This window comes from Bos indicus, chromosome 4 (genome assembly GCF_029378745.1).
Source record: "Bos indicus isolate NIAB-ARS_2022 breed Sahiwal x Tharparkar chromosome 4, NIAB-ARS_B.indTharparkar_mat_pri_1.0, whole genome shotgun sequence".
Classification (NCBI taxonomy): Eukaryota; Metazoa; Chordata; class Mammalia; order Artiodactyla; family Bovidae; genus Bos; species Bos indicus.
The window spans coordinates 95,490,076-95,506,553 of NC_091763.1; the positions used below are offsets into that span (position 1 = coordinate 95,490,076).

General features: G+C 36.0%; 1 protein-coding gene across 8 annotated transcripts in view; it reads left to right on the top strand.

The window, feature by feature from the left end:
* Nucleotides 1-16,478, top strand: part of MKLN1 (muskelin 1) — a 391,490-nt gene that overhangs the window by 270,014 nt on the left and 104,998 nt on the right. For all 8 annotated transcript variants that reach the window (XM_070787313.1, XM_070787309.1, XM_070787311.1 and 5 more), the window contains one exon: nucleotides 16,238-16,315. In XM_070787313.1, the coding sequence (XP_070643414.1) occupies nucleotides 16,238-16,315 (78 nt within the window). The remainder of the gene's footprint in view (nucleotides 1-16,237; nucleotides 16,316-16,478) is intronic.

Sequence of the window (16,478 nt, forward strand, 5' to 3'; positions counted from 1 at the left end):
AGTCATCCCTACCTAATGGTGTCTTGCCAAAAGCCCAGAACAGTGGGGTTCAGATTACTTCAGTTTGATGAACACATTGAGGTGCTAGGGAGCGTGGCATGAAGGGTATGGAAGGTACACAAACACACACTTCCAGTCACACACACACACACCCCCCACCCTCGTACCTTGCCCTACATTTTTTTTCCATTTGGCTGTTTCAGATTTGAATCCTTTATAATAAACCAGTGATAGTAACTAAAGTGCTTTCCTAAATTATGTGATTGCTCTAGACTCATTGACTCTGAACGGTGCTGTGGGAAACCCCAATTTACAGCTGGTAGGTCACAAGTACCAGTGGCATGGAATTTACAATTGGAATTAGAAGTGAGGATAGTCTTGTCAGACTAAGTCCTTTAACTTATGAGATCTGACACTAACTCCAAGTAGATACTGTCAGAATTGAATTGAATCTCTGTTGGATATCAAGTGGGAGTCAGAGAATTGGAGAAATGTTTGGTGTAAGGAGAAAACCCACACATTTGGAGTCAGAAGCACTGTAAGTGAAAAAGCTTAATGCTCAGTATAAAACTTGTGAAATGATGCAAAGTTGTATAGAAATCCTATTGCTTTAATAGAAACAAAGAATAGTAAACTTTCCTGGTGCTCTTTTCATATATTTTAATCTTATCACTATCTTTCATTATTATTAGGCACTCACTTATCAGATTTGTTGTTCTTGTTCAGTCACACAGTCGTGTCCGACTGTTTGCAACCCCATGGACTGCAGCACGCCAGGCTTCCCTGTCCATCACCAGCTCCCAGAGCTTGCTCAAACTCATGTCCATTGAGTTGGTGATGCCATCCAACCATCTCATCCTCCGTCGTCCCCTTCTTCTCTCACCTTGAGTCTCTCCCAGTCATCAGGGTCTTTTCCAGTGAGTCAGCTCTTCACATCAGGTGGCCAAAGTATTGGAGCTTCAGCTTCAGCATCAGTCCTTCCAGTGAATATTCAGGACTGATTGCCTTTAGGATTGGTTGAATATTTTACAGTTAGAGAAACAGAACCAGTACCTTCTTTGAGTTTATAAATTTAAAGTTAAGTTAAAATGAATTGCTCCCAGCTCCACTGTGTAATAATAACAAACCTGCCTCTCAACCTTATGCATTGTTACTGTTTATCTAATTGATGATGATACTTTCAAATAAATGATTACTGTGTTTAAATAGAATATACTTTGGAGTATATACAAATAGAACATATGTAATAATCTCTTATAATCAAAATCCCACTAATGAAAGTATATATGTTTGTGTGTGTATATATGTGTATGTATACCATTTCTGAGAATTAGTTTATATTTTTTAACTTTGTAGATGAAGGCACAAGTAAATTTATGTTGTAAATCTTTTTATGGCATTTAATATTTTGTTAAGGTAAACAACAGACCCACCAGCAATTTTATGTAATTAGCTAAAAACAGGTTTTAGAACTGCCTGTTTAGCAACAGACTCATTTAAGAGAGGGAGAAGGCAATGGCACCCCACGCCAGTACTCTTGCCTGGAAAATCCCATGGACAAAGGAGCCTGGTAGGCTGCAGTCCATGGGGTCGCTAATAGTCGGACACAACTGAGCGACTTCACTTTCACTTTTCACTTTCATGCACTGGAGAAGGAAATGGCAACCCACTCCAGTGTTCTTCCCTGGAGAATCCCAGGGACGAGGGAGCCTGGTGGGCTGCCGTCTTTGGGGTCGCACAGAGTCGGACACGACTGAAGCGACTTAGCAGCAGCAGCAGCATTTAAGAGAAGTTGTTAAAATCATGTGTAACTCTGCTGTTGCAGACAGTTAACTTATCCTTCTGACTCTAGGAAGAAACCAAGTTTAGGGAAATTGGTAGTAACTATGCTTGAGACTTAAGCCAAGTCATACTTTTTTTACACTTCACTGGCCTGGAACAGTGTTTAGTTAATAAACATTCCTTCCAGGGTTATTCAGTTTGCTGCTGACTTCACTGATGATGATTTGTTGGACAAATAAGGAAGTAAACACTGCAAAGTTTTTTGGCTTGTGCTCCATTAAAAACATAGTAGAGAAGGGTAAGAAGTTCCTGCCTGATCATAAGAAAGTCCAGGGAATCCAAAGCATTTTTCAGACTTCTTATGGCGGAAGAAACAAAAACTACTTTTAGTATATTTGATATATTAGTATGCTCTTCTTCAAGTATAGTCTGTATTTTAAGAAAATGTTGGTCTGTATTTATTTCTTTAATAGACTTCCTGTTTGCCTAGAAACTTCCCTTTTTGTTGTTCAGTTGCTCAGTCATGTCCGACTCTGCAACACCATGGACTGTAGCACGCCAGGCTTCCCTGTCCTTCACAACTCCTGGAGCTTGCTCAAACTCATGTCCATTGAATTGGTGGTGCCATCCAATCATCTCATCCTCTGTTGTCCGCTTCTCTTCCTGCCTTCAATCTTTCCCAGCATCAGGATCTTTTCCTGTGAGTTTGCTCTTTGCATCAGGTGGCGAAAGTATTGGAGCTTCAGCTTCAGCATCAGTCCTTCTAATGAATATTCAGAACTGATTTCCTTTAGGATTGACTGGTTTGATCTCCTATATTTTATAGAGTCTTATGCCTGTATAAATATGGATAGGGTAGTATCTACATATTTTATGCTTTCATGACATACCTAATTAGATTAATACCTATTAGACTAATTCACATAAAATGTTTAGGATTTAACCTTTTCTTCCTGTTTTCTGAATAAGTGTAAGATGTGAATTATTTCTTTCTCAGGTGCTTGGTTGAATTTACCATTTAACGATCTGTGCTTGAGATTTACTTGCAGGAATAGTTTTAGGTTACCACTTCAATTTCTTTAAACTTTATAGGACTATTCAGAGTTGTTTGGTTGGTTGGTTGAGGTTTAATAAGATCACCTAAAATTTCAAACTTACTAGCATGAAACTGTACCTAATACCCCACTATTATCTGTTTAATGTTTGTAGGATTTCTTAAAATATGCTAATATTTGTTATTTATGAATTATTTCTCCCTCCCCAATTCATTACTTTTACCATAAGTTTATCTTTTGAGAGAACCAACTGGTTTGTTGATTCTTTATATTAACTTTTATGTCCTTGACTTATACTCTGTGTTTAATATTGTCTTCTTTTTCTCTTTGAGGTTAATATGCTTTTTATAATTTACTGAGATGGATACTTAGCTTTTTAATTTTCAGACTTTGTTATTTTCCTGTTACATGCATTTAAGGACATAAATTTCCCTCTTCTTATTTTTTAATTGTGCTATAAATTGTTTTCATTTTTATCCAGTTCATTAATTTCATTAGGAAATGATACTGCTCTTTTGTGAGTCATAGTTATATAAGAAATATAGTTTAATTTCCAAATACATAAAGGTTTTCTGGCTCTTTTCTTCGTTACTTCTATCTAACTACATGCACAGTGGTCAAAGTACATATTTTGCACATTCCAATTCTTCAGAATTTGAGAAGACTTACCATATTGCCTACTTTTTGAATTTTTATAAACATGTGCACTTGGACAAAATCCAATTCTTTAGTTGTTGGTGCAATGTTTTATCTAAGTCCAGTTAGTCTAGTTTTCTTATCATGTTGTATAAGTCTGCTTTCCTAGTAAGGTTTTTTATCTGATTCTCTCAATTACTAAGAAAAATGTGTTAACACTTCCAGCTATGATTATGGAATTCTCTCTTCATATAATTCTGTCAGCTTTTGCTTGGTATATTTTGAAGCTATATTACTAGATGCACACAAATTTTTAATTTTTTAATTTTGGATGAAAGTTTTTGTATTAAAGTATATTTTTATCTCTAGTAATGTTTTTACCTTAAGGCATAGATTGTCTTACATTAATATAACTGCCTTTATTTGGTAAGTGTTTACATAGCATATCTATCTCCATGTTTTAATTTCAAGCTTTCTGTATCCTTTTTTCAGAGATGTATCTCCTATAAATTTAGTTTTTTTTTTTTTTTTTTTTAATCTGTCTTCTTTTGATTTGAACATTAGTTTACTTACTTGATTGAATTAGTGGTAAATATATGAGTTTAATCCTACCATTTTACTGAAAAATTTTGTCATGTCCTTTATTTCTTCTCTTTGGTTCTTGTCTCTTATTTTTTTAAACTTTTAACCTTTCTATTTTTTCTTTATTTATTTGGAAGTAGTGCAGCCTGTTTATATTTTTTTATGGTGAATCTGTAAATGACTACAAATATAAATACTTAACAAAATGTATCAATACAAGAATGTAATAGATTTTCAACTCCCATCTACTTACATTCCAGCTCATATGCTATTGTTCTTTATTTTCATACTATGTTCAAAGATCCTAGAAGACATTACTAATCTTCTAATCTTGATTTTATAGTATCCATTAATTTAATCAAATTTTACTGATTTTTTTTTTGCTGTTCATTGCAATTTGAATCTTTGACTTTATATCTAAGATCATATTCCTTCTGCCTTAAGCACATCCTTTAGAATTTCTTCTAATGAAGATTAACTCAGTTTTTGTTTGACTGAAAATTCGCCTCTTTTCTTGAAAGATATTTTACTGGGTATAGAATTCTAGAGAAAATGGCAACCCACTCCAGTATTCTTGCCTGGGAAATTCCATGGACAGAGAAGCCTGGCAGGGTGTAGTCCAAGGGGTCCCAAAGAGTCAGACATGACTGAGTGACTAACATTTAACTTGCATAGAATTCTAGATTGACAGTTATTTTCTTCAAGTACATTTTGGGTGTTACCAGTTTTCATTATTGGCAGTTTCAACTATTGCTTTTTTAGCTGCAGTCTGTCTTTTTTCCTGTGACTGTTTAAATATACAAATATATTAGCTATACCTTTGTTTTAGGTTATTTTATAATTATATAAATAGGGCAGCTCCAGTATGGTGACCCTGTTAACTATTATGTATTTTGGTTTTCTTTCAAGTTAAAGGTACATTGCCTGTCTATCTTTCATTTCTTTCATTTTCTCATTTTAATTGCACATTTATGTTTAATTTTTTAAGCTTCTCTAATATCTTTATCTCATTTCCATTACTATATTGTTCATGTTTTCTTTCTTACTTTGATCTTCATTTCTGTTATGTATTCTTCTTTTCCTTCCTTTTTTCCTTCAACTCTGACATTCATGTTTTATTTACCTTTGTTCTCATACCTTATCTTTTCCATATCTCTGTTTTCTGTTTGTATCTCTAATTGTGCTAATATTGTATAAGAGAGTTTCTTACTTTTTTATATTCATGGAAAAGTATTTGGCCATTTTCATCTATTACATGACTACATTTTGATGTTGAATCAGATTTTTTTGCCACTTCAAAATTTTTTCTTCCTTTTCCTTTTTATATCTTCATAAAAATCTTGAATTGCTTGTTTTTGACGTTTAGTAATCTTTGAAAGAAATAAATTTTTCCTGTTTTAAATAGGCTCTTAGGACTGTGTTCTAGAACAGAAAGATTTTTTCTTATGGTATTGCTTTTCTCTTGGGACATTGTTTCTTCTCAACAGTACTCCTAATGCAAAATCTCTCTCTTTTTTTTTCCACTAGACTGCTTCCTGAAACATGACTTGTTTCCCCAACTCCTGTTCGTTCATGTCTTTTTTTTTTTAATTAGTTTTTATTAGTGTATAGTTCAGAGAAGGTAATGGCACCCCACTCCAGTACTCTTGCCTGGAAAATCCCATGGATTTCACTTTCACTTTTCACTTTCATGCATTGGAATAGGAAATGGCAACCCGCTCCAGTGTTCTTGCCTGGAGAATCCCAGGGACGGTGGAGCCTGATGGGCTGCTGTCTGTGGGGTCGCATAGAGTCGGACACGACTGAAGCGACTTAGCAGCAGCAGCAGCAGTGTATAGTTGCTTTACAATGTTGTGCTAGTTTCTGCTGTACAGCAGATTGAATCAGCTATTTGTGTGTGTTATTTGCTCAGTCATGTTCAACTCTTTGCCATCCCATGGACTGTAGCCCGCCAGGCTTCTCTGTCCTTGAAATTCTCCAGGTTAAGAATACTGGAGTGGGTATCTGTTCCCTTCTCCAGAGGATCTTCCTGACCCAGGGGTTGAACCTGAGTCTCCTGCATCGCTAGCATATTCTTTACCATCTGAACCATCAGGGCCTTTGTACTTATGTTTGTGCTGTATTTGCCTTCCCTGATTACTTTACCTTTTTATCACTGTTCGCTTCCAACTCATTCTTCAAACTAGCTCTTTCAAGCTAGTTTTTCAGAATTATTCCTGCACTTCAGTTGCTCCTCCATCTCTTAATTACTGTTTGCCTTTATGCCATGTTTCTTATTTTGTGTATAAAAAATTATTAGTTTTCTGCCATATATAGTTCCAAATATTGCATCATTTTTTATATTATTATATTATATAATTATTACATCAATATCATTATTATATCAAAGGCAAATATGCCATCTACTGTAATAAATACTGTGTTGTTGTTTAGTCACTCAGTCGTGTCCAACTCTGGGCAACCCTATGGATTGCAGCACCCCCGGCTTCCCTGTCCTTCACCATCTCCTGGAGCCTGCTCAAACTCATGTCCATTAAGTTGGTGATGACATCCAACCATCTCGTCCTTTGTCGTCCCCTTCTCCTCCCGCCTTCTGTCTTTACCAGCATCAGGATGTTTTCTAATGAGTGGGCTGTTTACATCAGGTGGCCAAAGTATTGGAGCTTCAGCTTCAACCTCAGTCTTTCCAGTGAATATTCAGGGTTGATTTCCTTTATGATTGACTGATCTCCTTCCAGTCTAAGGGACTTCTAGAGTCTTCTCCAAACCATGGTTCAAAAGCATCAATTCTTCAGCACTCAGCCTTCTTTATGGTCCAGCTCTCACATCCATCCATGACTACTGGAAAAAACATAGCTTTGAATATACAGATCTTTGTTGACAAATTGATGTCTCTTCTTTTTAATACATAATAAATACTATATATGAATTAATTTTTTTAATTCTCATACCTACTTTCTAGGCAAGTATTGTTATTTCAATTTAATAGATGCTATTGATTAAGTAATTTGCCTAAAACAGTGTACTTAGTAAGTGGCAGAGCTAAATTTTAAGTCTGTTCACTTTACCACTGTGCTTTGCCATCCAAGTAAATATTTACTGGTTTAGTTTCCCCAGTATTTATTGTTGTAATGTAAATTTTTATAAGTCATGTATTTCTCTTATCAGAATTTGATCAAACTGCCGAAATGCATAGTTTTTTTTAAAAATCTGTTTTACCCATCCATTGTTATTCTTGAACTATCAAAAACTTTTTTATGCTGTACTTATAAGTGAATTTTTAATCTTTTAAAAAATTTTCTGTGTTGGTAAAAAGTCAGTTTGATAAAAGTTTAAACGTACGGCAAAACCAATACAATATTTTAAAATAATTAACCTCCAATTAAAATAAATAAATTTATATTTTAAAAAAAAGTTTGAATGTAGGCCCTACGACTGTATTCAGTACTTTTTGTTTTAACCTTGGATGAGGTTTGACCATAGTGTTTTCCTTTTGATTAAAATTTCCTTCCTAAGTGTTTTTTTTTTTAAACCATGTCCTTTTAAAAAGAGTATTCATTCTTAGAGACAGAATCAGCTTGTGCCTGGTTGAGACTTTATGAAATGTGTTTATTATAGTCGTAATCATAGAGAAAAAATGGGATGATATTGGGCTGGGAGACTTTCAATAGTTTGAGAATTGTTAGCAACTAGATCTTAGTGTGATTTCTCCAAAGTCATATTTTCAGTTCTTTTGGATAGTTCATTCTTGGCAGACCCTTCTGATTTCCTTTAGATTTTTGTCAAAAATAGACATGTAAGAATATTAGCAACTGCCTGACTTGTTAAAATATGAAAATAATCTTTTAAGCTTAAGTAGTTCTTAGACATTTAAATGCTGTACTTTTTTTTGTTTGTTTTGGGGACTTTTAAAATAGTATAACAGTTGTTTTCATAGTTTTGTAGATGAGAATGTCATTGTTTCAGTAGAAAGCTCAGTTGTTTGTGTTCAATCATTTAGAATACATACAAGTAAATATACCAGACAAAAGGTTTATTAACTAAGCAAGACCTTTCTAGAATTAGAAATTTGGGAAACATGGGGAAATTATTTGGGCAGCAGAGGTGTAAACTTTTCATTTGTTATTAGATCTTGAAAGGAGTTCTTTAACATTAAAACAAGGAACTGAAAGCAATATATTTTGAAAAAATCTTTATCCTGCCTTTTTGTTTTTTTCTATTTTTTAATGCGGGATCTTAGTTCCCTGAACAGGGATCAGATGTATGCCTCCCATAGTGGAAGAGTGATATCTTAATCACTGGACAGCCAGGAAGTCCCATCTTTATCCTGCTTTAATAATGTTTGTAGCATTTTTATTGATCACCTGAAGTATTTCAAGCTTATGACTGTTTAATTTCAAAAATTTTAATATATTCTATTAAAAAATAAAGTCTCTTTAGCATGTCTCCTATGGGTTTGAAATGACTGTTCACCAAGAAAACAGTGTATTAAACTTTATATTACTCTTCTTCTTTTTGAGGACATGAAAGAAGATTCTTAAGCATGTTATTTCATTGAAAATAGCTACTAAATACAATTTGCTTCAGATCTGATCTGGACTATTTAATGATAACCCAGTTTCTCTGGCAGTAGGCAATAATATGTATTCTAATAAATGAGGGTAATCTTTAATTTATCATGTTTCTCTGCAAAATTTAACATTTTAAGTAATTTTAAAATTTTGAGTCATGAGATAGTTTAATATTAAAAAATGAAAGTACAAGAATTTAGAGTTGAGTGTGGAGAGGTATGAGAGAGCTGGAATTATGTTTCTAGCTTTTATGTCTTATGGTAAGCCATGATTTCTCCAAAAGAGGTGTTGTGGTTGAGTTTGGTTTGGTTTTAGTTTTAGTTTTTGGTAGAACAGTTAGCTTATCAACTAGCCACATTTGTCTTCTGAAACAACTTCCAACTGACATGAATAGTTCAGATAAGAAAGTGATCTGGAGTAGTGGCAAACCAGTGGTGCAGAGAGAAAATGAAACATAAGTAAACTTGAGCTTCAGTGTCCAATAGGTCTTTTATTTAAGAGTGAGATTACATTTTTTTCCTTTAAATTGTAATTAATGTGACATAATTGAACGATTCTAAAAGGCTAACAGAGTTTTGCCAAGAGAATGCACTGGTCATAGCAAACACTCTCGTCCATCAACACAAGAGAGGACTCTACACGTGGACATCACCAGATGGTCAACACCGAAATCAGATTGATTATATTCTTTGCAGCCAAAGATGGAGAAGCTCTATACAGTCAGCAAAAACAAGACCGGGAGCTGACTGTGGCTCAGATCATGAACTCCTTATTGCCAAATTCAGACTTAAATTGAAGAAAGCAGGGAAAACCACTAGACCATTCAGGTATGACCTAAATCAAATCCCTTGTGATTATACAGTAGAAGTGAGAAATAGATTAAGGGCCTAGATCTGATAGATAGAGTGCCTGATGAACTGTGGACGGAAGTTCATGACATTGTACAGGAGACAGGGATCAAGACCATCCCCATGGAAAAGAAATGCAAAAAAGCAAAATGGCTGTCTGGGGAGGCCTTACAAATAACTGTGAAAAGAAGAGAAATGAAAAGCAAAGGAGAAAAGGAAAGATATAAGCATCTGAATGCAGAGTTCCAAAGAATAGCAAGAAGAGATAAGAAAGCCTTCTACAGCGATCAGTGCAAAGAAATAGAGGAAAACAACAGAATGGGAAAGACTAGAGATCTCTTCAAGAAAATTAGAGATACCAAGGGAACATTTCATGCAAAGATGGGCTCGATAAAGGACAGAAATGGTATGGACCTAACAGAAGCAGAAGATATTAAGAAGAGGTGGCAAGAATACACAGAAGAACTGTACAAAAAAGATCTTCATGACCCAGATAATCACGATGGTGTGATCATTCACCTAGAGCCAGACATCCTGGAATGGGAAGTCAAGTGGGCCTTAGAAAGCATCACTACCAACAAAGCTAGTGGAGGTGATGGAATTCCAGTTGAGCTATTTCAAATCCTGAAAGATGATGCTGTGAAAGTGCTTCACTCAATATGCCAGCAAATTTGGAAAACTCAGCAGTGGCCAAAGGACTTGAAAAGGTCGGTTTTCATTCCAATCCCAAAGAAAGGCAATGCCAAAGAATGCTCAAACTACTGCACAATTGCACTCATCTCACATGCTAGTAAAGTAATGCTCAAAATTCTCCAAGCCAGGCTTCAACAGTGTGTGAACTGTGAACTTCCAGATGTTCAAGCTGGTTTTAGAAAAGGCAGACGAACCAGAGATGAAATTGCCAACATCTGCTGGATCGTGGGAAAAGCAAGAGAGTTCCAGAAAACCATCTATTTCTGCTTTATTGACTATGCCAAAGCCTTTGACTGTGTGGATCACAATAAACTGTGGAAAATTCTGAAAGAGACGGGAATACCAGACCACCTGACCTGCCTCTTGAGAAACCTATATGCGGGTCAGGAAGCAGCCGTTAGAACTGGACATGGAACAACAGACTGGTTCCAAATAGGAAAAAGAGTACGTCAAGGCTGTATATTGTCACCCTGCTTATTTAACTTCTGTACAGAGTACATCATGAGAAATGCTGGGCTGGAAGAAGCACAAGCTGGAATCAAGATTGCAGGGAGGAATATCAATAACCTCAGATACACAGATGACACCACCCTTATGGCAGAAAGTGCAGAGCAACTAAAAAGCCTCTTGATGAAAGTGAAAGTGGAGAGTGAAAAAGTTGGCTTAAAGCTCAACATTCAGAAAACTAAGATCATGGCATCTGGTCCCATCACTTCATGGGAAATAGATGGGGAAACAGTTGAAACAGTGTCAGAGTTTTTTTGAGGGGATCTCCAAAATCACTGCAGATGGTGATTGCAGCCATGAAATTAAAAGACTCTTACTCCTCGGAAGGAAAGTTATGACCAACCTAGATAGCATATTGAAAAGCAGAGACATTACTTTGCCAACAAAGGTCCATCTAGTCAAGGTTATGGTTTTTCCAGTAGTCATGTATGGATGTGAGAGTTGGACTGTGAAGAAAGCTGAGCACTGAAGATTTGATGCTTTTGAACTGTGGTGTTGGAGAAGACTCTTAAGGGTCCCTTGGACTGCAAGGAGATCCAACCAATCCATTCTAGAGGAGATCAGTCCTGGGTGTTCTTTGGAGGGAATGATGCTAAAGCTGAAACTCCAGTACTTTGGCCACCTCATGCGAAGAGTTGACTCATTGGAAAAGACTCTGATGCTGGGAGGGATTGGGGGCAGGAGGAGAAGGGGACGACAGAGGATGAGATGGCTGGATGGCATCACCAACTCGATGGACGTGAGTTTGAGTGAACTCCAGGAGTTGGTGATGGACAGGGAGGCCTGGCGTGCTGCGATTCATGGGGTCGCAAAGAGTCGGACACGACTGAGCAACTGAACTGAACTGAACTGATCCTTCTTTTATTAGAACATTTAGTATTGCAGTAGAATAATCTGGTGTGGTGAGTTTTGTTGCCCAGACTCTTGCTTTTTTTCAAGTGTTATTGAATAGGTATATTGTTATGTATTTTACTACAGTGTTTAATCTGATAGTGTAATATAAAAACTATTATTTGTGTTAGTTATATGTGTGTGTTTATTTTTAGTTACATGCTCTCTATAAAGAGTTGAAAATACTTTAGACTTTGGAATTGGACTTTTTACCTTTTTGTTTAGATTCTTTGGGCTTACTAATTTCTCTGAACCTGATTTTCTAAACTTTGCAATAATTAGTAATAACCATTGTATAGATTTATTTTCAGAGAAGGCAATGGCACCCCACTCTAGTACTCTTGCCTGGAAAATCCCATGGACGGAGGAGCCTGGTAGGCTGCAGTCCATGGGGTCGCTAAGAGTTGGACTCGACTGAGTGACTTCACTTTCACGCATTGGAGAAGGAAATGGCAACCCACTCCAGTGTTCTTGCCTGGAGAATCCCAGGGACGGGGGAGCCTGGTGGGCTGCCGTCTATGGGGTTGCACAGAGTTGGACATGACTGAAGTGACGCAGCAGATTTATTTTAAAGAGTAAATGAGTTAACCTTTCTGGTGTCTTGCACACAGTAAGTATGCAATAAAAGTCAACTCTTCTTTGGTAAGATCTTTTTAAAGAGTTGCTTCCAGGTTTGATAATTCTATATTGAAGTAACTTCAAGTTTTCTGATAGTCTCTAAGAATGAATAAGAGATACTAAGGAGAACTGTGTGACCTTTAGACTACTGAAGAGAAAAGGGATTTATTTCAGATAGAGGAAGGCAAATTAAAAAGTTCCCCAAACAATGTTTTTTTAAATATTTGCTTGACTGCTTTGCAAGATGGCATGACTTGTCAGGGAGCCATCATGTACTAGAAATTGACTTCATTGGAAGTAGGAGTTTTATGAACAGTTTGTTGAAATGTAAGGAACTTAGTAACAATAAGATGACTCAAAGGAAATGTCAGCCATGTGGCTAGGAAAGTCCCTCCACCTCTTGCTCTTTTTTCCATTCTAAGCATTTATTATATACTGAGCATCTCTAATGTTATACTGTTAACTGTCATTATTCAAAAGAAGGTTAACTGTATCTAGAGTAAAATCATCATCATGTCTAATTTTAAGTTTGGAGTACTTAATATTTAAATTTTGGAAATAAGTTCATCTGCATGCCTGAATATAAATCCTTTGTGCATACTTAGGTCTCTTTGTCCTTGTTAAAACAAGCTGATGTCAATGTACAAAGCACTGCTTGTAGAAACTGAATATGTCTAGTGAGCCTTGAAGAAGAGACATTTCAGGGGTAAGGAAAGTAAATGTGAAAATGGTTTATATTGGTAATACAGTATGTTGCAAAATTCTCCCCAAGTTTTGAGAAAAAATCCACGTATCTAGTTGTTTTGTGGCTTTTCTTCTGATAGTAATCGCGCTCAATGCAAAAAAAAAAAAAAGCAGGGGGGAAACAAATAAATACAAAGGCAAAAACCAAAATCAAAATTATCCTACTCCTGCCAATCAAAGAACGCCACTTTTACGTTTTTGATGTACGTCACTGTGTGTTTTCCTGTGTGTGTGTGGTATTTACAAATTGATTTTACAAAAATTACGTAAGAATTGTTTTGGGAATTGCTTTTTTTATTTTGAAAAATTCCTGACAATATTTTCATAAGACAGTTGTGTTTGATAGAAGAGAAATTGTGAAGCCCTTGCTGGATAAAGTATTTGTAAGCTTTTCAGGTTAGTTAAGAGTGAGAATAGAAGGATTGGTTGAAGAAACAGAATTTTACCTCCAGTGTTCAGAATGACTTTAAAGATCAGGAAGTCCTTCATCTGATTAAAACCGTTCCTATGATCACTACCTTAAGAGCTCTTAGAAGAATTTCCCCCAGTGGATTGTGATTTCTTTTTCAGAATAGTCACAGAAGACTTTTAGGAGAAAGAGGAGATGGTGACTTTTCTAAGGTGAAGATAAGGTGGAATCAGCCAGACACACACAGTTGGAGTAAATAAATGTATTGGTTCTAACAGTGATGAATCCTAGAATGGCAGAATTTGGAAGGAACCTCAGGCTCTGTCCAACTCTTAAACATCAGTTTTACAGATGAGGAACTTCCTTGACTTATCAAAAGTCCTGTAACAAATTACTGTTGCAGACTTAGTAATATGACAATTGCGTGCTATGTCGCTTCAGTCTTGTGTGACACTTTGCAGCCCTGTGGACTGTAGCTTGCCAGTCTCCTCTGTCCATGGGATTCTCCAGGCAGGAATACTAGAGTGGGTTGCTATGCCCTCCTTCAGGGGTCTTCCCGACCCAGGGATCGAACCTGCATCTCTTATGTCTCCTGTGTTGGCTTGGGCTTCATTGGTGGCTCAGATGGTAAAGAATCTGCCTGCAATGCAGGAGACCTGGGTTTGATCCCTCGGTGGGGAAGATCCCCTGGATAAGGGAACAGCAACCCATTCCAGTATTCATACCTGGAGAATTCCATGGACAGAGGAGCCTGGTGGACTACAGCCCATGGGGTCACAAAGAGTTGGACATGACTGAGTGACTAACACACACAAAAATAGAAAATTTATTACTTTTCTAATTGTCTCTATTGTTGCTTTGTGTTTTTCTGCCGTTTTCTTATCTCCCTCAGTTTTCTCTCTATCTCTGTATAGTTCCATCTTTTACTTATTCCTCTCTCACCTCTTCAGTTAGCCATTATGTAGAATATTTTAAAATCATTATTCATCTTAAATAATTTTATCTTGCCCTGTTTATGGTTTGCAAGACAAACCGTAAACAGGATCATTTAACTTTTATGTGCCTTTCACAAAATGAACTAAAATGTACTGTTTTATTCCTGAATTTGTAATTATTATATTTATTATCATCTTATCATTATTGTTAGTAGGAGCACCACAACATTTTGTCTGGAATACAAAAGATTTCCCACTTTTGTAATAGGAAAATACTATTGGCCAGAATAGACTGGATGGGGCAAGAATTGTCATGAAAACCTATGGGAGTAGATAATATTGATAGAAACACTCAATAAAACATGCTGGAAATCTATTTGTTCCCCTTACTTTAACATTTAAAATATAAATGCTAATTTATGAGTGCTTATTTAAGAAGGAGAAAGCTTACTTTTTGCAATAATTTTTTAAAGTCCACAAGCAAAGAAAAAGAAACTAGTTGAGTTTATGAGATAGAGCTTTTCTTCTCAAAGCCCTGTGAAAGGACTTGAAAGCTGAAGGGTGTGGTAGCAATTGAGCTTCATAATTGCCCAGAAAAGAAAGAGATTAGGGAGGTTCTGTAAATTACACAGTCTTTGGCAAGTATACAAGTCAGAAAGAACAGACAGTTTTCTTTATAAGTTCTTTGCAAAAGTATTTGCTTTCAGTGGCTAAATGAAGCAAAAGGAAATCCTTTATTCAGATTGAAATCAGAGTCAAATGACAGAATTTACAGGAAAGGTTAACTCTGTAAATTATAATCTGTTTGAGCTCATGTAAAAGAAAACCCTAGTTTGAAAAGTAAGGGAATGTTGTTTTATCATATAACAAGTCCAGAGGTAAGGTAGATTTCATGGTTAGTGGATTCAGTGATCGAGTTTCTCTCTCTTTCTCTGTCCTGTCATCATTACAGAGTTGATTTCATTCTTGAATGTAGCAGTTATGTACATTTGCATGTTGATATAAACATTTCCAGGGGGACAAAAGTAGATTTTTCCTTCCTTCTCTGTATATTCATTTAAAAGTAAGAAAATATTTCCCTAAAGCAACCCACCCCACCCCACCCTCCAGGAGATCCTCATGATTCAGTAGCCAGGGATTGCTTTCATACCATTCTTAAGCTAATCTTTGTTGAAGGGCACAGGATTAGGACTTGATAATAATTTGGAGTAGAATGGATGTATGTGGGGAGTTCAGTCTCCATCATAGTACCTAGTGTAGACCATCATAGTACCAAGTATAACTAGCTACTATACTGTAACAACTCCTGTTAAGAATGAGATTTAGAATTTATTAAAGGAAGAAAGTAGAGCATAGTGAAACATGAGTCCCCGCCCAACTACTTAAGAGCTCTGTTATTTGGATTAAATTCATTCATTACTCTTGAGTACGCATTTCCACATTTATAAAATGAAGATGATAATGCGTAATTCATAAAGTTGATTTCAGAATTAAATCAGATAAGATAGCACAGTTTCTAATGTTTAGTATTCAATAAATATACTATTACAGTTACTGGTTCTTTTATCTCTATACAATTTTATACTTAAACTGTAAAAGTGGTATTTTCACTTTAAAGGACTAGTTTTGTTTTTTCCCGAAGATACAAGAGCCTAGTCCAAAGTTGCTGGATCTCCCATTTCCTTTTCTAGATTTTGGGATAATAGTACAAAAATGGGGAGAACTTAGTAAGTTTAGTATGAGCTGCCACTGAAAAAATTTGTGTACATGGTCGTGTCAACTTATATTTTGCTATTTATATTTGAGGTAGCATAAAAGCTAAAGTGACATTTTATAAAAATGTGCTGTTGTTTTAGTGTCATATTAGTGATTTTCTTTAATGTAGGCTTCCACATTTTGGTCTTTTTTGCTATAATAAAAAGTGTAAGCTATTGAGATGTAATTCTTTCTCCTTTAATACTTGCAGATGGCTTGTTCAATCAGTATATCAGTCAGCAGGAATATAAGCCACGATGGAGTCAGATCATTCCCAAAAGCACCAAAGGTGAGTCTGACCTTCTAGGTTGTGGGTGCTTTGCTTTAATGTTCCAGTTCATTTGTGCTCAAGTTTCACTGTACCCTACTAATGAAAATCAGGTGCTTAAAAACAGACAAAGGCTCCTCAGCAAGGTGGCAGAGGTATTTTATTACCTTAAGTTTTTCTCTTA